General features: G+C 36.9%; 2 protein-coding genes across 16 annotated transcripts in view; one reads left to right on the forward strand and one right to left on the reverse strand.

Annotated features, from left to right (window-relative positions):
* The window catches only part of NCOA3 (nuclear receptor coactivator 3), an 88,354-nt gene extending 75,215 nt beyond the window's left edge, over positions 1–13,139 (forward strand). For 7 of the 9 annotated variants that reach the window (XM_049816407.1, XM_049816405.1, XM_049816408.1 and 4 more), the window contains 11 exons: positions 402–537; positions 1,665–1,853; positions 2,396–2,635; positions 4,030–4,156; positions 4,646–4,817; positions 5,606–5,902; positions 7,004–7,108; positions 7,572–7,797; positions 8,007–8,181; positions 8,762–8,903; positions 9,936–13,138. In XM_049816407.1, the coding sequence (XP_049672364.1) occupies positions 402–537; positions 1,665–1,853; positions 2,396–2,635; positions 4,030–4,156; positions 4,646–4,817; positions 5,606–5,902; positions 7,004–7,108; positions 7,572–7,797; positions 8,007–8,181; positions 8,762–8,903; positions 9,936–9,947 (1,821 nt within the window). In that variant the 3' untranslated portion in view covers positions 9,948–13,138. Of the gene's footprint in view, positions 1–401; positions 538–1,664; positions 1,854–2,395; positions 2,636–4,029; positions 4,157–4,645; positions 4,818–5,605; positions 5,903–7,003; positions 7,109–7,571; positions 7,798–8,006; positions 8,182–8,761; positions 8,904–9,935 lie in introns of all 9 variants that reach the window. The other 2 variants (XM_049816409.1, XM_049816410.1) reach the window with 2 other exon arrangements.
* Positions 13,140–13,155: 16 nt separating this feature from the next.
* The window catches only part of SULF2 (sulfatase 2), a 165,360-nt gene continuing 152,452 nt past the window's right edge, over positions 13,156–26,063 (reverse strand). For all 7 annotated transcript variants that reach the window (XM_049816415.1, XM_049816414.1, XM_049816417.1 and 4 more), the window contains 9 exons: positions 24,583–24,679; positions 22,721–22,815; positions 20,049–20,108; positions 19,452–19,621; positions 18,820–18,962; positions 18,476–18,599; positions 17,087–17,117; positions 16,727–16,783; positions 13,156–15,670 (listed from right to left, as the gene is read on the reverse strand). In XM_049816415.1, coding sequence (XP_049672372.1) covers positions 15,640–15,670; positions 16,727–16,783; positions 17,087–17,117; positions 18,476–18,599; positions 18,820–18,962; positions 19,452–19,621; positions 20,049–20,108; positions 22,721–22,815; positions 24,583–24,679 — 808 coding nt within the window. In that variant the 3' untranslated portion in view covers positions 13,156–15,639. The remainder of the gene's footprint in view (positions 15,671–16,726; positions 16,784–17,086; positions 17,118–18,475; positions 18,600–18,819; positions 18,963–19,451; positions 19,622–20,048; positions 20,109–22,720; positions 22,816–24,582; positions 24,680–26,063) is intronic.

The raw sequence follows: 26,063 nt of genomic DNA on the forward strand, positions 1-26,063 counted from the left end.
ATGGATTGTTGTGTTTACCAGTGATCAAGTTAGGCATTTCATGTATGACACATTATTTATCACTGAATGGTACACATTCTTGACGTTGTTTGCTCTCATTAGTGTGTTTATCTTTGTGATGACTGAAATATTTATATTCAAAGGTGCTTTTCATTTTATTTATGTGTACTTCCAGTTTCTCCTAATCCTCAAAATTAGCCAAGCAAAATACTCTAAAAAAAAATGTAGCTAAACAATATCGGAAGTTCTTTGGAAATTGAGAGATAGCCCAAGGTACTGTCAGTGAACTAAAACATTTGTCTCCCAATTATATCTTTTAAGATTAGCGAGGAGCTAAATGAAAGCTGAAGGATAGCGCTATGACAGTAAATAACCTTGGTATTTTACTGCATCTTTTTCAGATGAGTGGAGACTTGGATAATTTGGATGCAATTCTAGGAGATCTGAGTAGTTCAGAGTTTTACAATAATGCTATGTCTGCAAATGGAAATAACCTTGGAACAAAGCAAGCTTTATTTCAAGGAAACGCCCTATTGGGTAAGGAATTTCATGTAATATCACTTTGGTTTTAAAACTAGGTTTTTATTCTTACCTGATGTAAACATAATGCATCCTCAAATCCTTAGAGAATACTTTCTTTACCTCCTATATCTTCAAGGACAAATGTAACGCAAAATGGCTAATTATGCTTTCATAGACTATTATGTACACTATTAGCTGTCTTGACAGCACTCATCTACTATATACACAATGAATAACATTACCTTCAGTTCCTTATTTTATGGTTTCTTCTGGATTTGTCTAACACAGATTTCTCAGAGACAAGACATCAGGAAAAATGTTTTGTGAGTTGTAAATTAAAATGGACAATTTTTGTTCCTTACAGATGACTAGGGAAATAATATGGGATCGGTGGCAAGCTTTTGATTTCTCACTTATTCTATGCAATAACATCTTGTGGCCTGCAAATTCTAATCAGTATTCCTCCTCAACATTGAAAGGAATGCCCTTCCTTAATAGGAAGCTGAGTAGGAGGGAAAGATAACCTTGCTAATAGACTAGCGTCATTGCACTTGTCACTTCCTTTTATAACATTGGTCATCTCTTGATTATATAGGGCAATAGATTGCTGAGGTAACCTAAGGAGGTGACATGTGGATCATGAAAAATGTAAAAACCGGTACAAGAACATGTAAGGCCACTGACACTACTGGCTGTGGAGCACAGTGATTTCTGGTTAATTAGTCCACGCAGTACACTGTGCTCAGGAGCACCCTGTGTCTGGATTCAACCTGTTCCAAACAGAACCATTTGACTTGTTTCTGTCTCCATGTCAGAGTTATCCAAAGGCTGGGCAGTCTACTCACATATATCAAGGAGTCTGTAATACTAGTGTGTTTCAAAATGTTAGAAACATAGTTCATTACAGAACCTTTTTATGTCTAGGGCCAAAGGGAACTGCATTTGGCTTTTCCTGTAAAAGGTCCTAACTATGTACTCAAAATGGGATTTGTGTAGTGAGAACATAAGCAAAATAACTGTTCTCGGCTTCTTTAAGGCCAAGTGTATGTGCTCATAAATAGATCAGACTTACTTATTTAAGTTATTAATGGTACTTTCTATGTAAAATGTACAGTTGTATGCATCTTTTAATTCTTTAACAGGTATGAGGAGTCCCCAGTCTGTGCAGACTACCCGCCCACCTTTCAACAGAGCCATGTCTTTAGACAGTCCTGTGGGCTCAAGTGCTCCAGTGAGGAATGTCAATGCGTTCTCCATGTTACAAAAGCAAAACTTGATGGGTGGAAGTCCAAGAATGCTTGAAAACCAGGAAAATTTTGGAGCAAATCTGGGTTTGTTGATTGTGTACAAATAGATCTCACTGTAAAAGAAAAAGATTTTATGTAAAAGAGGTTGCAAGCTTATAGTATGAATTTTGTTTAGATGAAACCTTAACGTTAATTAATATTAATTTTACCATCAGCATATAAATACTTTTAAATTATTAGCCCTAGCTAAAATTACTAGAACATAACTGTTTATTGTCTGTGTATTATTACCAGTACTTTACTTTTGTTTAGTAATTGAGTTATTTTTTACTGTTTCAATTTTTGAATTTAACATATGTTTTTGATATACAGAAGCAAGAACAGGTCATGATGGCAGTCAGTCATTAATATTTTTAAATATATTTAGATTAATATAGTTGTTTGATGATTTAGAGCTTGGCATGGTAAGCTTTAGATGCTTTTGGAGGAGTTCAGTGAATTGCTCTGTCTTTGGCAGGTGTCCTTGTTGGTAAAACCAAACCAAACCCCTTAAGAATAATTCTAAAACCAAAATATGTGATGTATTCTAAATGAAAAATTATTGTATTTTCTGCTCTTCATCATAGCGAGTGCTCCCAACAGAAATGTTGTGATGAATCAGCATCAGTCAGGAGACTGGGGTTTGCCAAACTCGAAGGTGAATAGATTGGAACCTCCAAGTTCTGCTTCAATGTTGAGAGCAGGACCTGAGTTTAGTGCATCCCTTCCCAGACCCACGGTGGGTGGCTCTATGTCTGGGCTGCCTGTTCGCTCTAATAGCATACCTGGTACAAGACCAATGCTACAACAGCAAATGATGCACATGAGTAAGTTCTTTACTTTTTATTGTCCTACTTAGCACAATCTCACTAGTTTCTTTGTAAGCATTCATCATCAGGATCTTTTCAGTTTTGGTAGAACACTAGCTTTTCATCCAAAAGCTTTTTGAGGTAAAGACTGTTATTGTTCCCTGACTGGGACATCTGATGACTTTTTGGTGCTCTTTTTGTTTTCTTCTGGTGATATCTGTGTGTTTCATACACAGATAATTCATACTGAGTCTCCAGAGTTTTGGGGGATAATTTCTGTGTATTTCTTTAGTGCAGTACTACTCTGCTAAATTCCAGGAACTAAATGCCATCTGTGATTATATTTGAAGATATTAGTATTCTGATTAATTTAATTCATGGTACTTGACATAGATGGGGTTTTTGCTGATAACTTCTTGGTAATAAGGGTTTTTTAAAGCTTTTCGTTAAGTATTTCAAAATTCTTCTCACATGGAGTATCCAAATTTCATATAAAACCACGTTGCAAATACAGGTTCTCTTTTAAGTATTCATGTTTGCATGGGAGAAAATAACCTGCATATCTAAAATATTAAGAGAGTGTTAAAACCTGTGGATTTTTTCTGTTCTATATCTCTAACAAAGGTTTAGCCTAGATCTGAAATTGTCCTGTCTAATGTGCCAATGCTGGCATGCCCAGAAAGGGCTGAAAGAGACAGTGGCATTCCTTTTTTATCATGGAAGGGCTACCAGGGCTGTTACCAGTTCTCTTTGACAGACTTACTGTTTCAATGTGGCATGTGGATATAAGGCTAAATCAGGAAGAAATTTGTGCAGTCCTGACTGAGAATTCCTCAGCTTAGCTTCCTAGAAATCATTATTGCTAGGTGATTCCTACAAATAGTGGGAAATAATGGGATGACACAAACTCTCCTATGTAGTGCTGTATATGTCCGAATAGGTAGAAGGAAGGCCATACTCCCAAAGAGCAAAATGCTAGTATGTACCTTCTGTTTCTCTTGATTTTCACCTGTTTTGGAATTTAAAATGCCAAATGTTGTTGAAATCACTATGAAAATGTGTATTGCTAGTACCCACATTTCATTAGCCAGAAAATTCCCTTGTTTTGGATGTAAAGTTGCTGTATCTGTCAAGTTCCTTTTTTTAGGGGCTTAAGGATTAGAAATAGCAATTCTGCTCCAAGAGGATAGCAGCTTTAGATCACTCTCATTTAAATCTGTGGTCTGTTATATTTCTGAAATTATTTTGAGTGTGAGTTTATGTACGTGTACGCTTTAAAACATGCTAATGGAAAGCTCATGAAGTTGCTTGACAATTTGTGTGATCCTCCACAATGCTTTATGTGAATATTGGGAGAGCAAGATGACATCTTTTGTTTTTAAAAAAAAAACCACAAATGTTTTACCTCGCAGGGCCAAATGAGATAAACATTGGCATGGGGGGGAATCCGTATGGACAGCCAGGACCATCTAATCAACCAGGATCATGGCCTGACAACATGCTATCCATGGAGCAAGCATCACGGGGTTCACAAAACAGGTAGAATTCGGGAAGGTTTTAAGATAAGTTTAAATACAACTGTTCACTGTTTATCAGAAGAATTTAAGGCCTGGAAAAAAATTAATGTAGCATATACAGTGGGGATAACAGATTGGAGTCTAAATCTATTTCCATTTCTGCTGCTCTTTTCTCATGGTATGACACTGGGTGCCTTTTAACCCAGCTCCACAAAAGCCATTGCAAACAAAATCAGTCCTTGAGCTGGGAGGAATAGAGAGAGGTGGGAAAATCTGAAATCATGTCTCTGTGGCACATGCAGAAACCAGAAGTAAACAGAATTTATGTGTGTTTAAGGATAAATGGCAGTTGACTGGACATTTTAGGACCTAAATTTGGGACTTAAGAACTTAACTACTTCAGTCTTCTAGGTGATTATTGTACCTAATCATCTCCAGGTCAATATATTATATAAAAACTATGTATATGCCTTCATAGTCCATAGTTGTTGTAATCTTTTTATATTTATAGACAGTTAGTTAGAAACTCTTTGGATGACCTCTTATGTCCGGCACCAAATATGGAAGGCCAGAATGATGAAAGGGCACTTTTGGATCAGCTGCACACACTGCTGAGTAATACAGATGTCACAGGTCTGGAAGAAATTGACAGAGCATTAGGAATTCCTGATCTTGTAAACCAAGTAAGTAAACAGAGATTTTGTCCATTTATTTTCCAAAAACCTGTATTATTTTGTTACTTGAAAAGAAAGTGAAGAGGGCCTCCTCACTCACTGTGTCTCCTCAATTCCTTTTCTCAATTTTCCTACATCTGCCTTTGGAAGCATCTACAGCAAGTAGTGATTTTCATGGGAGAAGCTCAGTATTGATTAAAGTTCTTGTGCATTACAAAAATATAAAACGGCATCTTCTTATCTAAGTGTATTGTAATATGCCTTGGTATATGGGGAGGGGGGAGTGTTGGGTGTAAATCATTATAATTCTATAAGCAGAGAATTGTGGTGGGTTTCTTTAGTATAACTATTGTCAGCTGAGCTTGGCTTGTGAAATAGTTGGCTGGCAGTGATGTGTTAGTGAGTAGGACATTTCCATCTCCTCCAGTTCCAGGCTGAGTTTGCATGCTAGTGAATAGGAAAAAGAAAATCTATGAATAATTTGGAACTTGCTACAAACCCCAAAATCACACTATCATTTGTACAAATAGCAGTTTAAAAGCATGGAACGGCTTGAATAAAGATACTGGCCTGCCTATGTAAGCAGTGTGCAGCAGAAGTGATTTAAAAAAAAAAATTATTAATAGTAACTTTTGCTGTTTTATTTGTCTGGAGACCAAACTAATAGTAATCTGTCCGTGCTATGTTCTACCCAAGAAACTATTGGTTGTTGTATGCTGTGTTAGCTTTATTGTTTCTTTAGGGATGCCTATGTAAAGAATATACTGCTAGTGAAAACACTTTTGTATCTGTTGAAGGGACAAGCTTTGGAACCCAAACAAGATTCATTTCAAGGTCAGGAATCTTCCGTTATGATTGACCAGAAGCCTTCGTTATATGGTCAGCCCTATCAAGGGCAAGGGGCAGCAATGCCAGGAGGTTTTAGTAACATTCAGGGACAACAGCCATCCTTTAATTCAGTGATGAATCAGATGAGCCAACAGAGCAATTTTCCACTTCAGAGTATGCATCCTAGAGCAAATGTGATGAGACCTCGAAGCAATACACCAAAGCAGCTCCGCATGCAGCTCCAGCAGAGGCTTCAGGGGCAGCAGGTAATCTTTTGCTCCTGTGTTTACACTTTCTTCTTACTTTGGAATGGAATAAGGTGCACACTGAATTGTGTTGCTTCACGAATATGAAAATGGACATACAGCAGATGTTTGAAAGGACGGGTCTTTTGTTTTGACAGTGCTTTTCACACTGAGAACTTAATGGCTGAAGGAGTGAAACAACCTTTATTAGGACAAGTGTTTCTCCTTCATCAGCCTCCTTAGCTACAGATTGGATTGGTTCCTGCAGCACACAACATTATTGCTACTTAAAACAGTACTCTTGTACTATGTAGCTTTGGACGATCTCTTTATCTCTGTTAAGATCTAGTATTTTTTCTGAATGTCACTGATACCATTAAATGGGCATCTGCATTTCTCCTGAAAATCAAATTTTACTTCTTTTTGATTGTGTTTTCTAACTAACCATTTGGGCTTACTGAAATACGGGTTTGCTTTCCATTTATTGAATTGATGCAATTTGAGGTATTTTCTTAGCATGAAATGTGAGAGAATAAATAACAGCCATGTAGATCTTGACACTGGGTTGAAAGCACTGCTTAATTGCTGCATGATTTCAGCTTTGAATTCCCCATGTGAAAATGCAGTCTTGATATGAAATACAATGTACAAATAAAACTCAGAAAACTAAGATAGTGCTGTGTGACATGGAATGGCGAAGTTTAATCCTTAGGAAATACTGTGTTCTCTCTTGGTTGTTCTGTATGCCTTTGGGTTTTTGTGATGGAGAAGGAAGGAGACAGAATTTTATCATTTTAAGCAAAGCTAATGGTTATACTCTTCTGCCTAAACATGATTTGGAACAAACATGTAGTCTGCTACATATTTATTCTTAAGAAGCACTAATTTCGAGAGAAGGTAAAAAAAAAAAATAATAAAGCCAGTTAGCATTACATTGTTTGGAGGGTTTTTGTGTTTGTTGAAGCTGCTTAACCAAATAGTTTGGTACTTTCAGGTACATGAAACCCATTGCACTTTATGGATTCAAGAGGTTTGTAAGGAATGTTTTTTGAAGGAGTTGCCATTACTTTGTTCAGATACTGGTATTTTCAAGCTAATAGTGCTAAAATGTCTTTTTCCAAGTTTATGAATCAGACCCGTCAAGCGCTTGAAATGAAAATGGAAAATCCAGTCAGTGGTAACACCTCAGTGATGAGACCAGTTATGCAGCCACAGGTGGGATCACAGGTAAGTAATTATTATACTAGCCATCTGAAACAGTAATTTCTAAATAGACATATCTTTTACACATCTGTTCAGAATTTGGACCTTCTTTCATGGTTCCATAGCATTCCTTTTTGTCTTGTTTCTTCCTCTGTACAATTAAAATATATGGGGTTTTTACCTCTCTTATAAGTAAGATTTCAGAGGGATCTGTTCATTAGGTCATGCTATCAATACAGTGTGCCAATACTCTCTCCCATGTAGGATATGATAGATAATCTACTTTATCATTTGTTTAGCACTAATGACAACTTAATGGAAACCTTTGTCTGATATTTTGATGATTTTTGTACTGGCTGTGGGTTTTCTTAATTTTCTGTTCTAGTAATGGATATGCTGGGTCTTAAAGAGTGTAGGTGGTTTGATTGACATGATTTCATTTGGAAAAATGTTTTCTAATATGATTTTTCTTTTCCTTGGGGGATAGCAGCAAGGTTTTCTTAATGCTCAAATGGTGGCTCAGCGTAACAGGGAGCTAATAAGTCATCATTTTAGACAACAGAGGATGGCAATGATGATGCAGCAGCAACAGCAACCTCAGGCCTTCAGTCCACCACCAAACGTGACTGCCTCAGGAAGCATGGATAGTGCTTTGACAGGCCCTCCAATGGCTCAAGTTCCTCCACAGCAATTTCCCTATCCACCTAATTATGGTACTAGTACTAACTTTTTTTTTGTCTGTCTGGTGTTCTTTTCCCTTTCTTCATTTATTATTAAACCAAACTACCTAAATACCAATCATTCTGAAAAATACTGCTAGAAAAAAAGGATGACTTTTTCCATTCCCATCATTGCAAGAAGATAAACTAGAAGTGCTAGGTGATGATAACTGAAGTATATTGTCTGTCCTTTGTCTTTTAAGGAATAAGCCAACAAGCTGATCCTGCATTTAGCAGAGTGTCAAGCCCTCCGAACCCAATGATGTCATCAAGAATTGGACCCTCGCAGAATCCTATGATGCAGCATCCTCAGACAGCAACAATGTACCAGTCCCCTGAGATGAAGGGCTGGCCGTCGGGAAGCATGGCCAGGAGCAGGTGAACTTCTCAGTTATAACCTGTAGCTCAAAAATTGTCTTTCATTTTGTCAAAAGCAGAAGCTATGTTAAATAGCTTGTAGTAGGCAGATTTAGAAGAGGGAAAAATAATTATATCTCTAGTGTCTGTATTGTCCTTGATCCTGCTCTGGTTTAGGAAATAGACTGATTAAATGTATCTTACGCTAAGCTCCGTTCATTCATATTGGACCTCTGCAGTCTTTGTAACTGGAAGCAACATTCAGTCTTTGAATATTGAAAAAATAACCTGGGGGAAATACAAAAATTCAGAATAGTATTAAAATGTACAGCCGTAACAGAAGCCTTCAAAAAGGACAACAGGAAGTGCATACACATAGTTCTGGGCGTATCTATAAATTCAAAATTCCTTTTGGGAGGGAAATTTCTGTTTCTACATTAAACAGATATTGGGTAGAAACAAGTAAATGTAAAAATAGTTTTATGCTTCTGGTGACTACGTAGTTCTTCTCTTTAATGTGTTGACAGCTGGTGCAGAGAAGGCAATATATGAATGTGTAAACTCCTTGGAAGGTAATTTTATTTGTCCTTTTGTGCTTCAGTTCTTTCCCACAGCAGCAGTTCAGTCATCAAGGTAATCCAGCAGCCTACAGTATGATGCACATGAATGGCAGCAGTGGCCATATTGGACAGATGAATATTAATACAATGCCTATGTCAGGGATGCCTATGGGTCCAGACCAGGTAAGTTGTACATAAAGATCGATGAAAAGATCTGTTGACACTTTTCCCATTGAGTACAATTTGCTTCAAGCCATTCTTCTGGCACAATCCTGTTCTCAGTTATCCTGTTTTGTTTGTATTTACATCTGTGGACGTACCATTTGCATGTCCCAAGAGATACCTTGTTTTTGATGATACTTAAATCAAATCCATGATGAACCCAAGCCGTATGCTGTGATTAGCTGTTGACTTTGAAGTATCGTAGGTAGGATCAAGGCTTAAACTGCACAAAGGATGCTTAAATACTTCCGAGCCTTGAGAAACCCCAGAGAGCAAAACATGGAGATTGTGAAAAGCATTTTCAGCGGACGTAAAAGATTATATATAGTAGCTCTCATGAGTCGGACCAAGAATCCTGGTAGCACAGTATCCTTCTGGCAGAAGCTGATGATGATACTTATCATTATAGTACTTTAGAATAGTTTGTGTATGCGTAGCAAGAAACTATGGAAAATTAGGCCCCTTATTTAAGGGAAGAGTGAGCTAATAACAGGCACTGCACAGAAGGCTGAAATACTAAATGTATTTTTGCTGTAATCTTTCCATAAAATACCAAGGGATGGGCAATGTAATATTGAGATAAGCTAAATTTATTCAAGTAGAAAGTACCTAACGAAATTTTGTTTAAGGTACCTAAGGAAGCGGTCAAAATAATCTGAGGACTTCTGGGGCATAAAGTAAGGTACCGAAGGACCTTGATATAACAAGTGCCTTTTATAAAGAGAGGAAAATGAAGGTCAAATGTCCGATTTTCCAAACCCACACATCATACAGTGAAGATACCCAAATAATGTGTTTAGGAAATTCTGGGACAGCATTTCTTTTCTACAAATTTATCTTCAAAGCAGAGCACTAAAATGCTATTCTTCTGCTTAGAAATTGAGAAATTGACTGTCTGTACTTACCTCTTCAAAATGCAGTATGTTGACCACTTTTTTTCACCAAAGGTATTTTTTATTTTCTCTGATATTAGTTTTTGCTTTTCTTTAACAGAAATACTGCTGATGCCTAGAACCACATCTTCAAACAAGAATGTGCTGTATTAATGGTGCACTAGTATTATAAAGGAAAGCTACGCATTCTTCATGGCAACTAGTACTGGCCTTATGGAAATAACTGATTTTTCCTGTTCATCACTGTACTGTCCTATGTTGCTTCATTCAGAGGAAAAAAAAGAACAAACAAACAAAAGCCCACAACAAACAGAAATACATTTTAGCAGAAGCAGTCTCTGTATTACTGTATATTGTGGTGTACAGAAAAGGCCATAAATATTTTTGGCGCTCTGCCTCTAGAAATGTGAATTTGGCAATGGCATTTTAGTAGATATGATGGGTAGACTCCTGGTATACCTTATCTATTTACTGTAGCTATCCAAAGCCCTTGAACTACAGGCAGACAAAAGTGCCTGGAGAAGTCATGGTGGTAAGAATTTTCTGATTTCTCTAGTAACAATATCTGACAGAGAATGTAGTTCCTAGCCTTGACTCTTTTATATTAATTCCTGAATATAAATGCTGCTTTTAATCTCTTACCCCCAGAGTCAGGATTTCCCAAGCAAAGTAGCAGTGCAAAATGAATTGGCACATACTAGTCCAAAATCCTGTCCATTGAAGCCAAGGGGTAAAAAGAGAGGATAATAAATTTAAATTATTTAAACACAATTGTGACTAATATTTACATATTGATGTGCAGCTGAGTGCACTTTATAAAAGACTATATAATGGATTAATGCAATATCTTTGATAAAGACTTAATATGAAGGTAGGGTGTACTCATGTTCCTTCTCAAACACAATCTCTTAAGAATTATTTGAAAAGACTGCATAATGTAATGTTTTCTGTGTATGGAAATTAGAGCAATAATCCTTCACCTTTTTGAAAATAACTTCAGAAAACTCAAGGCAAGGCACTGCAGTCTGAATCAGAATTTTGCAGTCTTTTTGTGAATAAATTTTGTAAATATGATCTTTAAGATAATGTATTATATATATGACTTTTGTAGGTCACTAACTCATTTTTGCAGAGTTTGTGAAGCTAAATATTTAACAAAATTGATTTCTGTAAACTCAGTGTAGTTGAGGTCCAAATAGAATTTTTTTTTTTTTTTTTAATTAACTTTAATGACTTTGAAGCTGGGTGACTTTGCCCACATCTTTCTCTTCTTTGGTCTTCAACACATCCTTTATTTTTACATCTTTAACATATAGCTTTTTATAAAAGACCAGTTGTGAAATGCTTTCTCCACCTGTGAGCACTTTGTTACATTTCTTTTTACATAAGGCAATTTGACAAAAAGGCTCTGCATTGTAAGATGTTATGACTTGTCATGATGGTCATGTCTTTCTATAATATGTTGCCTTTTCAGTTGATGAATCTGGATCGTGTCTTTTTTGGTCAGTTTTAATGAATTCTAAATGTTCTTCAAAAAAGTTTGTCTGTTGCAAAATATTTGTTGTTACATGACATCCAGAAACCTTTAAGGATATTAAGCCACACTTTAACCAAATGTCTGCACCTCATTGCATTGTTCTAATAGAAATGAATGTATTTTCTAAGCAGGTTTCTCTCATATCAGTAATTAAGTCTGGTTACAAATTCATTCATATTATTTGCTGATAGGGTTGTTGGTTCCACCCGTGTCCCCCCCTCCCCTGCCCCGGTTCCTTGAAATGAAAAGCCCTTTGCAGTTTTTCCAGTTTCAGGCAGTTACAATGAGTCAAACCTCTAAACTTCCATAAGGGATGACCCAGGAATGCTTAAGATGTGTGGTGCTTTTGTTCTGTTGTTCACTGTGTAATGGAAAACTGACTTCTCCAAGTGAGTAAAAAAAAAAATCAAATCTGTGTTTTTGATTGCTTCTTCTTGGTACTGTAAGCAAGAGCTGTTTTTTTTGTTCAGAATATTAAGTGATCTTCCATTTTAATAGAAATAACTAGAAATATTCTCCAAAAGTTCATCCTTAGCATACAGCCAGTTGTGTTCCAAAGGGAATGTAGATTCAATCAATCTACTTTATGCAATCCTGTCTCTGCAATTAATACTGAGTATATAGTGGTAGTATTTATTTGAAACCCTCAGTCCAATTCATGTGTGTTTTTTAATGCAAAACTTTTAAAAGCCTAAGGAACTTTTATCTTCTCTTTTATTTCTTAGAACATATCTATTTGTTGAGTAAGTGGTGCCTACTGAAGTTGAAAGGCAACAATCCCTTGCTTTTTATATCAAATCAGAGTAGAACAATCTTTATATTTTGTAGTTGTTCATTATATTGATGGAAACTACAAACCCTGATCGCTTTCATTAGGTGAGCTCTTAGACTATATACTACTTTATACATTGTGCCCTTTTAATTTTTTTTAAATTAGTGATTCTATTTATACATCTATGTATAACTGGTACCTGACTGATGTTATAAAGGATCATCATTTTCTCATCCGTGTTTAGAATGTTGGAGCTTTCCAGTACCTACTTTTTTGCTGAATCCAAAGATTTTTAGTTTACACTTGATTAAGGGGGGGAAGGGGGGCATTTTTAAAATGCATTGATGACATCTTTCTTGGCAGCATTGATCATAAATACTACATCCAGTTTGAAAATCTTACCTACTGCAGTAAATAAAACAGATCTTGAAATTTGCTGACATTTAATATCTCCACCAATTCTGTTTTGATTCTATAGCAGCAGATTTTTCTGAATGTTTGTAAAAACAGTGTAACATTTTTCAACAGTAAGAGAAAAATTAGCTAGTATAACCACCTCTGATCACTGCTGCATAATGAGCGTCATTTTGCTACATGTCTCTTGCTCTTTTGATCACAGAAACCATGTTTTTATAAAATTCACATGTAGTATTTTTTTCCAATCTTGGCCTAAAATACTGCTTTTAAAATTAGAAAATCAGGACCATTTTTCAGTCATAAGACAAGAACTATTTGAATGTTGTACCAATTAGCACACATTTTATTTTAGAATTTATGTGCAGACTACCAGATGACAGAATGATACAGCAAGTATGAAACCATGTAATTCTGAGAGCAATATTTTAAAAAATTCTCAGGAGAAGGCATACAGTATTGAGAATTGCATTTAAGTTTAGTTTACATTGTAAGTATTGCTTGAAATATCTTCATCTTTATTTTGCAAAACAGAAAAATCATGGGGACTGATTTATAAGAGTTGGTTGTAAGGTATTACTGCTCTTCTGATTTTTGTGTTTGGATGTTAATAATAATGTAAATAAAGGTTTCTATTTAAAATCAGAACTTGGTGACACAGTGTATTAGCTGTCCAATACCTTGAGGCTGACAACTGTATCCTGGAAAAGTCAAGAGAAAAATCCAGTGCTATTATTGAGGAAAGCTATGTCTAGCAACTGATTTAAATTTTTTCCTAGTTGGCCATAAAAGCTAAGGGAGTAACAACTTAGACCTTCCACCTATGAGACCCATTTATCAACTAAAGTTGCATTAACATCAAGTGGCATTTATGTCTTTTTAAACTTAAAATAGCAGTCTTTAGCAGAGCTGAAAGGAGAAGAGGTGATAGCTTTCCCCATAACTTAGCAACGACCTACCTTTCATAAAATAACAGCTGCTTCTTGTGTCACATACAAGTCCCACAGCTCAATATTTTCTATAAAGGGACATGGTATCTTTTCAAGCTTCCGACTGGTATGTAACAGGAGCAGTAGCACTGGCCATGCAGGATTTTGACAGTCACACTCTCATCTTGTCAAAGACTATAATAGGCTGAACACAAAAAAAAGGTAAGTGCAATTTTTTTTTTAATCTAACCTAGTATTCTTTCTACATACTCACTGGGAATGGTAGACAGCTAACACTTTTCTCTGGAAAGCAGCAAAAAACATGTTTCTATTGGTGAGTTTAAATTCAGTATTTTTTACTTATTTGTATTGATCCAGGATCTCATCATCTAGCAGATGTTTCTGATAATCCATGAAATCTGTAACAGGTTATAAACAAAATCTATGACTAGATTAAGACAGACAATCATATATTACTTCCATAATTAAAAAAAACTCGCAAGAAAATTTTGGGAAGTATATTTGACTCACATGTGATAAAAATACAAGCTCAAGCCTCATTTTACTACATAGCACGTACAATGAACAACCCCACTGCCACTTTTCGAGTGGTTTTTTTTTCCTTGGTTCTTAAATTCAGGTATATTTTTTGAGTATGGGGGTGTGGTACCAGAAATCTGTATCACTTGTGAAGTAATTCCACTTGAATTTCCTAATGTGCAAAACCAGGCAGGGTATCAAAATAATTTCCATGATGTATTTTTACACTGTGTTTCTAGAAGTGCAAGTTAGGTCTGTGTTTTGAAAAGAAGTACCTCTTGTTAAGAGTGAAGGCCACAGTTGGTTGAGTCTGTCACATGAGCTCCTTCCTGCATGTGCCTTTTAAACAGGTAGCAGATTAACATGAAAAAAATTATAAGTACAAATATCACTGCTAGTGCCTGTACTACAATGTATTTAATAACGTCTTTATGAAAATACTCAAATAGACTCTGTACACTGTGCTTCCTTTAGTAAAATGACGTGGTTTTTTCCCTTTAAAAGCCTTTAAACAGTAACTGTCATTCAGAACATCTATTTTTGCGTAGACTAAACTATAACTAGGTTATTCTTTATTGGCTACAAGTATTGAACTTCTTGCCTTTTTTAAAAATAAATGTAAAAGTTACACTACTAAGCAAGTGCTGCTTTCTCAAAGGAATTGTTTTGGTTTTGAACATACAATATAATATTACCACATAAAAAAACTTCATACAAATCTGATTTCATTAAAATTTAAGATGTACATTTACTGAAATTTTTCAGTACTTGTAAAAATGGATAGATTCTGAAATGTACTATGCAACATTAAGTAGCATTTTGAGAAATGGTGTGTGGGCATTCCACTCTTTTTATTAACAAAATTCTTCACAACCTGAAGGAATTTATTTTCGAACAGTATATTGATCAATATTTACACAACCCCTCCAAAAATCTGGCATCTTGTTAGTCAAGATTTTCTCTAATTTTCCTAGAGGTCTCAATAGGATGGACAAGTAGACATAGAACTAAAACGTATCCTCAGAGGAAGTTTCAGAAATATGATGGTGTTGAGAATACTCAATGCTGTTCACTTCAGTTCCTAAATCTCTTAGAAGTTCTTTTCCACCATTACCTTTACCCCATTAGAAGCAAAAGCCTCCATGATTTCTAAATCTTGCTTTAGAGTTACAGAAGTTTTTCTCATGACAACTGTTGAAAAATGCTTTAAGTTTACTTTTGCTGTCTTTGCATACACTTTGCCCCCGGGATGGCAATCCTCTTTGGGATGCGGCTGTATTTCCTCTTCTGTCAATTCCTGGATCAGCATTAGTGGTGTCTTCTTGAAGTAAAATGCCTTGTGAAGCAGGTGAGGTATAATCCAAAGCAAAAAGCAGGTACAACAGTGGATTTGAGAGACCTGTATTTCTGGCAGCGTTTCCCGTAATTTCACTGCATCTATTTAATTCACTCACCAGTGCAAACATTCTAGCTATTTCAGCCTCAAAGTTTATCCAGTCCTTCAGGCTAACATAATCCTTTCTGAAGTCATACAACATTTTCATTTAGTCTGTACATGAATTCAAGTTCTGGCCAGTTTGTATCCTCATGGAGGTGCAGCAGTTGGGGGAGATTAGCCCTCCCATCCTTCCCACAGTTGTCCTCTTTAAAAATAAAACAAACGTGATTTAGTATATAACATTCTAGTAGGAAGTAATTAGATATTTTTAATGGTTCCATGCAGGAAAAAACAATTTAAACACTGTGGACTACCTATAAAAATATAGCAGGTATATCACAGAAACAATCCAACTACATTTGAAACTTCAACCTGTCCAAAACTTCTATCTCATTAATTCTAGCTTCATTTTGGTTCTAAAGCCAGTCGGGGATCAATTCAACTGCAAATCCTCTTGGGTGAGTTGAGAATGCTAGACTGTGCCTGTTAAGGTACTTGTACATTTTTTTTCACTGCACAATTTGAGACCACCTTATGATTTTTAATGAGCTGAAGTCTCAACCTTTTTAAGGGGAGATTCAGAGACAGTAAATGACATGGCAAAGGTAACTATTTTTCATGTCTCTAAATTTGTATCTCACCTTTGGGCTCTGGCAAGTTGAGAACTGAATATCATCTTCAAGTTTTAAACAGCAGTTAAGTAAGCAAAAAGCAGTTTTAGATTTTAGTATGTCAGAATAAAATGTACAGATCTCTTGCAGTCTACTCTGTGTTCTAACGTGCTTTTTTTGCTCACAACACGTGAGACTGCGGTCAGATAAGTAGCAAGAAAATACATGATACTTTCTCTACTCTGAGAAATTACAATCAGTTTTGTTCTTTCTGGATGGTGTGAGAGACCACTAGGTAGCTGCTACAAGTTTAGATTTAGACAAAACCAACATAATGGTCTCTAATTTTTAATGGGAGTTAACCTTAACTGGTTTCTTCAACTGAGCATCCACTTTTGCTTGAGTTTGAAATTGCCTTGACCTTAATGTGCTTAGATTCCCAGAAAACATTTACCAAGAGGTTTTGTACAGCAGTAGTTCCCTGTAATGATGGCAGTATCACATTTCTTGCATAATTTAGAGGACTTCCCACTCAAGCATTCCATGAGACTAGATGATGATGTTAAAAAAGGTGCTGCATGCAAAAGGAGAAGTGAAGGAAAGAAAGGTAAGTAAAAGCTAATGCTTATTGTAAACTGCTCCCAACTCACAGTGACTTGGCAGATGATGGTCTCTTCACATCTGGCCACTTTCGACGCTGAAACTGCCTAATTTTCAAGCAGCAAAAGGAGAAAAAAGTTAACCATCACCAAGAAAAACACCAGCACTACAGTCTGAAAGATGAGGAAGAAGAAGAGTTTAGCCTGAATTTTGACTACAAAGATTAGAAAATGCTGTAATATTGAAATAGAAATAGGTCCAGTGTTTCAAAGTAACTGGGGTGGAAAGATATTGCAAACGCCATTCCAGGCAGCGTCTGTCCACGTGGCTTCCCAATCCCACACTAACTCCTTTAGCATGAAGGTAGTACTTAAGAATAATAATTTAACTTTTGGGTTTTTTAAATGTACCTGTACTGCTCGTAGCTTCCATCTTTAAGTCCTAGATGAAGAAAAATTAACAATGTTACTAACCATTGCCTGCAACAGAATAAGGTATCAGGTAAGGCACAATTTTAAAAAGGACCTAAGAATATTAACAGATTAACATCTATTGCCAAATATTACCATACATGTTAACTGGAGCTGTTATTTTTGTATTTAATCCCTTATTCTAGGTAAAATAGATTGTAAATTGGGATACATATCTTTGAAACTTTTCTGTAAATGTCCTTCAGTGATGTATTTAAATGCCGAAACCTGTTGATTTCAAAATGTACAGCTCTGTGTGGTGCATATACTAAATAAGACCCAAAATACTATTTTGGGCTTTGGTGGACTCAGGTAGGTAACAGTATTTTTGGGGTGGGCATCTTCAAGCTCTGAAGGCTATACATTTTTTAAAATAGCATTTCTTACGTCAACTTAATTGTACTAAGGGGTATAAGAAATGCAATTTAAAAATAAGAAATACAAGTAACTGTACCTTTTGGTTTGCTATCATCATTAACCATAACAAAGAAAAAAAAAAAATCACAAGCACTATAAAAAACAGATCCACTGAGTAGACCTGGAGAATATTTAGGGCATAGGAAATGATGAAACTAACCTAGAACCAGAGTAAAGGCCCATTTTGCTTTTTGGAATTTAAATCCATAGTTACAAGAGCACATCTTTTGGTAGCATAATGGAACCCCCTAGATGTGCTGTTATTTCACTACTACCTTGCACTAACACAGGGAAAGCTGATCAGCTTTAACTTCAAAAAGGAGGCTAGTGCTTAAGTTGTTTTTAAGCCAGTTTACCACAAGGTTGCATGGACTGCACTGTCTCTCTGAAGAAATGTTGCTAAAAATCAAGCATTCAGTTGGAATGCTGAAACTCAACTGCCAAACTGGTTGCCCACAGAGGTTGTGCAGTCTCCATACTTTGAGGTTTTCAGGATGGAACTGGATAAAGCCCTGAGTAACCTGGTCTGACCTCAGAGCTGACCCTGCATTGAGCAGAAATCTGAACTAGATCCAGAAGTCCCTTCCAACTTGAATTGTTCTATAAGCTTGGTAGTGGCTATTAGAGTATTCTTTCCATCTTTCACCACTTTTGTTCCGTCCTCATCTCCTTCCCCTGCATCTCAGCAATACTCATCACTATACTATATAAGTATCATTCTTCATTTAAGAAACACTATATAACACAAATTGAACAAAGACAAAAATTTGAGCATGCAGCCATCAGTGTCAGCAGGGCATTACTAGTGTAAATAAATACTAAAATCCTTTTGACTGATAAAAGTTTCCTAACGGTAAGAGCCCCATTTCTTTTGGGGAGTTTTTGAGTGTAATAAATAGGAGAGGCACTTACCCAGATCCATGTTCCTAGTTCTTGGATTGCACTGTTTATACCCTTTGCAGCTTCTTAGTTCCATGAGCTGGACGTGCAGTTGATTGAGAACGTCTCTATCTAGCGTATTCACTGCATTAATTAGCTGCAATAAACAGGGGTTCTTGTTAGTAGCTACTGCTCTGTAGTTTGGTATTTTTCATATATGGAATACATGTGGTTTATTTATAACAGGGAAGAAGCCAAATCAAATTATGTGAAATGATTTAGGCCTTATCTACATCCTGCACGAATACTGCACTATTTCAGATTCTCATCAATAAGGAACAATGATGTATTTCTAGAGCTGTTTTATGATCAGGTACCTGATATGGATCAGTATTGAGGTCAAAATACTCCAAAAATCCAGTAGCAAATTCACAAAACAGGAAGTTGTGGGTCTCGTTGATTGTCCTCAAACACCAGTATGTGTTGTTGTTGGCACTGGTACAGGCACAGAAAGGGCCCACTGCAAATTGAAGCGTTATAAAAACATAAAGCTATGTGCTGCTGTCTTTAGCACTGTTCATTACTTTCTGTTTATAGTATTACTTTATTCATAGACAGTTATTCTCTCTTTCACTTCTGAGCTCTAAAGCAGAGAATGCCTTCCAGCATCAGCTTCTTGTTCTATGCATACCTAACCCGCATGACATGGCTAATTTAAGCAACATCTTGGCTGGCTGCTTTCCCTGTCTTCTCTGGTTGGGAAACATTCCAGACAGTGAGATACTACACATAGCTGTACTGTATACAATATTTGCAGGTTGTTCGTTTTGTTTTGTGTTTAACTCCCTTGCCTTTTGTGTCAACACTGAACTGGAGATTATTCAGTATGAGGAAGACTGTGTGGCTTTGGCTACATTGCTAATGATATCGATAACTTCTAGTAACCCAGCATCCTTAGCCCAGCCTAGCCAGTATTTGCCTACCATTACTTAGTTTAAAGTATCCTTACGTGTCCACAGAGGAGCAGTTTGCCAGTGTTGGTTGTCATGGGTGAAGCAGGTTAGACCAGGCATGCTGCATGTGTCATTATTTTTTATTCTCTTAAGCAGTTTGCGCAGTTTCTTCTTTCGTCTTTGCTCTCTAAGCAGCCACAGCCTGTCTTTCTCCTGTAGGGCTTTCCTGCACACATGAAACATTAGGGTCATGCAGACTCTGTTATACTTGAACACACCTAAAAAAATGAGGCAGCTAATAAAATAAGCTGCTTTCAGGGAAAGAAAGAACCGGTAATGGCTTCTCTTCCACATGGCTCTGGACAGACTCTGCAATTCAATGACACTGGAAAAAAAAATTGAAGCTAAAGGCGCTTGCAGGCTTGCCTGAAGTCTGTGACGTGACATTTCCCAAACCAGGAACCTTTCCTCAGAATTTAGAAGCATTTCAACATGAGCTTAGTTAGTTCCTTGCCCAGATGTCTGTGTATTTAATCTTTTTAATATGGGATAAATTAAATTGTACCAGTTTTACTTAATCTGTAACTGGTCTGCAGGGACCAAATGTTAATGTCTTTGCATTTCCTCTATCGAAGGAACAGGCCTTCACTTACTTGAAAGGATGAAGACTAGATCCCTTGTGCCTCAGTTTGCTTTTGTGTTTTGAATGGTAACTGAAAAATAAAAACAGCATTGTTGATGAACAACAGAAAGACAATTGCTCCTTGTTCATACCACACTACCTTACTGGATTTGAAGCAGATTCAATCCAGTATCACTTCTCCCTTCAATTTGTTCATTCAGGGTATGTAGTGAATACTACGCAGCCTGGCTAGACTGGATTACGCACTTCTGAACCTTGTTGTGCCTCTTTCTTTCCTTAGATCATTTGTGCGTAGTGACATCTGGTGCTCTAATACGGTATTGCAATATGTATCCACAGATTATTCTAGCTACAATTTTCAATTCTAGTTGTCATTGGTTCTTGTTCCCCTACACGGGGCAGATAAAATCAATGGATTTATAACTCAATTACAACATTTCTTCAACTGAATATTCACTGATTTGTTCAGATGACAAGCTCATACCACCTTCCTGCTATTTTCCTTCTGAAAGAATAGTACCAGTTGTACTTCGTAGAGTTGGGTTTTTTTCTTCGTTGTCACTAGCTAGAAGTTCCAGGAAAACTTTAAGAAGATGCATGGAACTGTCCCAGCAATAGCAGTGTCTAATAGATTTTGAGATATGGAGGGGGTAAGCAGGCATACACATTCTAGCTGGGTGGCTCTAATGTTTTGGCTCTGCCTCCAGAAACTCTTACTTGCAGAAATTTCCTTTCTGTGTAGTTCGCAAAGTTAAAAAAAGACAAAACAGCCTTAGTCAATGGCAGTATTTTCTGACTGATAAAGTTCATTATACTACCCACACAAATCAGCAAAGACAAACTAAGTTCAATAAATGTTATTTTTTAAACAGTACATCAGAGTTAAGTAAGTTAGTTGTGAGACTAAAATTCCCTTCAAAACAAAAGAGATCTTTTGAATTATTAATGGTACTGGGAGCTTTAATAATTTAATCCTTATAGCAAATTAACAAAACAAGATTATTAAAGAACTACCTATCTTCAGTCAATTTTTTTATCTTACACAGACACTGGCTATTTCATTAACTAATCGTAAACGCTAAATCCTAATTCAATGTAATTCTGCAAACACTTAAACATATATAATTCAGATTAATAACTTAATTGATTTCAGTGGGATTATTCATCTGAATAATGCTATGCACAAATACAAGTGCTTCCTATATTAGGCCTGAAAAATACAACATTCTTTACATTTACTATAAAACATTCACTAATAAAAAAACAATGTTACATATTAAATAAAGGCAGTTGTTAACATCAGTTTTGGAACTTGTGGATTATAAATCAATATAAACTTTCGGGGCGTTTGTCATTCAGAATGATACTGATTTCATTTTAAACACTTTTTGCCATGGGTTCCTTGTATGGGTTGACATAACCCAAGAAACTGATGTTCTCTGTATTTCGGTGATCTGTTGCTGAAGCTATGTTGCAGAATCCACATGGGCCACAACGACTATGTACCTCATGTCTGTAAAGCAGAGTATGCTGCGCCTCCAAGGATTTAAGTGTTACGCTCAGAAACTCATTCCCATTATACCAATGAGACACAGAAATATCGTCCATACCCTCTCATAGAGGCTACTTAGTTAAAGCTGCTTTCGACACAGATAATAGCGTGGCTGCCTTGTGTTTTTGAGTACATTCAAGTATGGCTTTTTTTGTGATACTCATACTGTGGCTACTGTACTCCTGGTGACATCGGGCTCACAGCAGCCTCAGAGTTTGCTCTGTGATCACTATGATTAGGAGAAGCTGCTCCTGGTTTGAAGCTGCTCCTGGTTTCTTTCTCAGCAGCCTTCTCAGAAGCAAATTCTGTTTGGGTTAATGTTTGATTTTGAAAGATTTTCTGCTGTGCTTAGTTGCAGAGCAAGAGCTGGCTTGTTCCCCTTCTTGCTTGAACCTTCTTTCCACGGGCTGATCCTACAGCCATTTTGCAAATATTTGGCTACAGGAGAAACCAACTATGCAGAGGCCTTAATGCACAATCACTATTTTAGTATTGCCTGTTGCACTTAAAATTCGCAAATCATCTGCACCAGGGAAAAAAAGATCTTGTGCACTAAGTCAGTGGTGGTTACTAAAATACAGTTACTCTGCACCAACTGATAAATTCCTGCTTCTCCCACCTCGGACAGCTGCTAAATATTGCAATGATGGCATCCTATGAGATAATACATCCAGCCTTGAAAAAATTGAATGGGAAGAAATTGTCTCGTCTCCCCACCCTATTATTCCATATGCTTTACACAATATTCTTTTTAAAATAGATTTGTGTAACACTGCACCACATTGACAATTTGCCCTTGTGGAAAGCAAATTTTCAGAAAAAAGCCTTCAGCTTACAATACTGATCTCTGGTATCTAATAGCAGCAATTTCAGTACAAGAGCATAACTAACTGGTTTATAAGCCATGTCACACGTCCTGTTACATCACCACTTGACACAGAGGCAATTAAACTCCTGCCTGGCAGAAGGTGGGCCTTGTACTTCTGCAGCAGTCCAGCTCCTCCAGAAAGCATTATACAAGAGTGTAGTAAGTAGGCAACCAGTTAACTGATTCTGATCTTTCCTGTGAAGACATAAATCAGCTACAGTTGCACACTACAAATAATTACTCTGAAGTACACAAGAAATACCTTATCTTGTTACAATCACACTCTTCAGGTCGCTTCTTCTTCAGATGACCTCTCACTTCCCTCAGGTTTTTTATTTTATTCTGCAAAGTTTCAATCTAAAAAAAGTAAAGATACAGGTTAAAAAAAATATGGTGGGAGTCAGTCTTATTCTAGCTTTCTCAAACCCATTCTATTGTCACCAAATGCTTCCCCTTCACCACGTCCCCTCACTCCCACCACTAACAAGCATTTTCAGATTATCCACCTTTCCAAAAGGAAACTACAGCAGGAGGAAACCTTGTTGGTAAATTTGCCTGCTTTAATTAATGAAAGTGGAACGTGGCAAGGGGGGGAATGGGAGGGCACACAGCCTCAGAGTAGACAACCACTCCTGGTTCCATTGTGATTTTTCCTCTTGTGCTCTAAAGCACATTTGCAAAGGGAGAAAGGTTACTCAAAGGAAAATGAAGCTCTTTTAAATTTCAGCCTGTTATGAACCTGAGAAGGGAATGGGGAAGGACTGCTCTAAAGTCCCCTCTTCAGAGCTTCTGAAAAGAAAAGCAGCAGTTGGCATGGCATGGCATTTTGCATGGCAGTCTTTATCAATGTCTGGCCACATGGGATGTGGACTAGCAGTTAATTGCGCCATCCACACAGTTTATTTTTTACTGCTTGTTTTTTTCAGTACATGAAACTCCTGCTTTCATTCAGTCTAGCTCACACACAGCATGGCCCATTTCCACTCAGATGGGTATTACAGGCTTCTACTTCTTTTCTTTACACAGCAGAAAAAACAAAATAATCCAGTGTGAACAACAAAAAGTCACTGCAAAACTACCATTTGACATCAGTGACCATTAGTCTAGCAGAAGCACATGGCTGCTGAAGCACAGACAGGACAGAGCGTTCAAGAAAAATACACAAAGAATCCAGCCCTGTGACGCTAAATCAGGAACACAACAGGACAGAAATGAGCTCTCATTTTCTTTGACACTCCATATAGTCTACATTTTCTGAAGTAAAAAAAAAAATTAGAAGAGTATGGCAATACTGAAATTGCCCTTTTTAAATCCTAGCAGAGCTATTAAGTTTTGCATTATCTACCCACCTTGGTACATGCCAATCTGTACCATAAAAGGGGCCCAACAAGTTCTTACATAGGATTTTGCTGTGAATTCAGGTAATTTGGTAAGAGATTGCAGGAGGTCCTTTCTTTATGCGTTCCACCATTATCTGGTCCTTAGAAGACTGCCTCTTTCATACACAACATGTGTGAAGGGTTTTAGCTTATATTCTTCAACATTAGTGACAAAAAATGTCAGATGAAGATTTACAGGCAAATTTCATAGGGCAAATTATCTCCAGGTTCTTCATATACACAAGCCTAAGAAAAACCAATTCAATTCCAAAGTGCAAGGGTTAAGAAAAACACAAGCAAGCAAAATAAATAATTTTAGAAGCACTAAAACTAATGAAGCTCACTTTTCCTTGGGCTTATATTTGACAGTTGAAGGCCTCTTTTTGAGACGTACACTGGGGAGCAGGGCTAATAAGATATGAAGAAAATCCAGATGAAATTTTTCCCAGAGTGGGGACACTTACAAGTCTCTCATTTATCTCATAAGGCTTATGACATTTCTCAGCTGTCCCTTCAGTTGCAGTTCTCTCCTCCACTCAGCATCTTGTCTTCACAAACTTGTAATAACTTAATTATCACTGAAATATCTATTCTGAAATCAGCCAGCAAGTTCAAAAGGTTCCAGGGAGGGACAAAGACACCCAGAGGCAGACAGACACAAACACAGTTAGCATGATCCTATCAGTCCACAGAAAACCATGCCAAAAACACACACTGAAAATGCATGACTGATAACATCACTGACCTCATGGTCAATATGAAGTTTATGGTCCTTCCAAGCTTGCAGTGACCTATACAGATCTGTGTCACACTGAACAGTATCATTCTCCAGGATATAGCACCTTGGCATGGAAAAGCAAACAATGGTTATTATAGTGGATACACACATACACAGCAATGCCAACAGTTGGTTTTAATAACACCACTCCAGGACAGATGAGAAGCCAGACTGGAAATGACATGCAGAATTAAAAAAAACTAATGTTCATTCAAGAGAATAAGACTGTGCTATGAGCCAGGAAAAAACTTTGGGTTTGAGTTGCCATGGAAATTTTTCAAAAGTAGAAAAATTCAAGGAGAATATTCCTATCAAGCAGAACCTGTTGACTGCTTAATTTCTATATGTAAATTGTGCTGCATAGAGTTCTTGCTTATTCATTAGGCTGTCTACATAAATAATATCTACTATCTAGCAAGCACTGAAAGCATTACTCAGAAGCAATTTCCCAATGCATAATTAAGTGATACAGGGGTAGGGACAAGGATAAAGTACTTCTTTATAAGATGTATTACTACACCATGAAGAAAAAGGGGGGGGGGGGGGGGAGAAAAACCCCAAGAAATTTTGCTGTTTTCTACAAAAGGGATAAAATTTTTCAAAGATATCTCCCCGACTTCAAAGGGACATACCCTCTGACAATTTTAAGTGCTTATGTTTCACTAACTTCTAATGCAATCCAGGTTTCAAAATTCTTTCAAAAACAAACAAACAAACAAAACCCCGCTTGACAGATGTACCTAAGAAGTTTATTAGGGGTCAACAAATACCACGTAGTCATCTTTGAGTACTCGTTTAAATTAAAGCTGCGTATTTTCGATACTCCTTTATTTTCTTCAAACCTCCTCGTGCATGTTGTCCCACTGCCTTCTTTTCTGCAAGTGTTCCTGGGGACTCCTCACAAATTATGCATAACCCTCCTAACAATTCCTTGTATGGATCTGGAATTCAGCCAGCAAGGCAGTGAAAATAAATTTAACTTGTTCCAGAAGCACAAATAGTGATTTATGGGTCCTGAACATTCATGAGAGCTGGGGTAAAAGAGCACAATTCTCTGATGTCAACCTAGCTACATTTCTTCCTATTAGCGAGCCTTTAACCCTGTAAACAGAAGTCAAATGGAAACCACAGATTTCAACAGCAGCTAAGTGGCTCACGCATGTTTACATAAGCTAGCCATTAAACCATTTAATGCACATAATCAGAAATGATTGGTGGATTTCCTAATAATTCACAAGTGGAAATGGTGACTAAACTAATTAAGTACAGTTGAAGATATACCATCAGTCCCTAGACCTGCACACTGAGGAAAAGATTTTTAGCTATTAGAGTCCCCAGACAATTCCCTCACCTCTCTCTCAATATGTTCCATTTCCCAATGCTCCTGGTCCATCCAACTTCATTCATAATACAGATTTTCCTTTCCTAGCACTGGCTACAGAAAGCTC

Source organism: Accipiter gentilis, chromosome 14 (genome assembly GCF_929443795.1).
Source record: "Accipiter gentilis chromosome 14, bAccGen1.1, whole genome shotgun sequence".
Lineage (NCBI taxonomy): Eukaryota > Metazoa > Chordata > Aves > Accipitriformes > Accipitridae > Astur > Astur gentilis.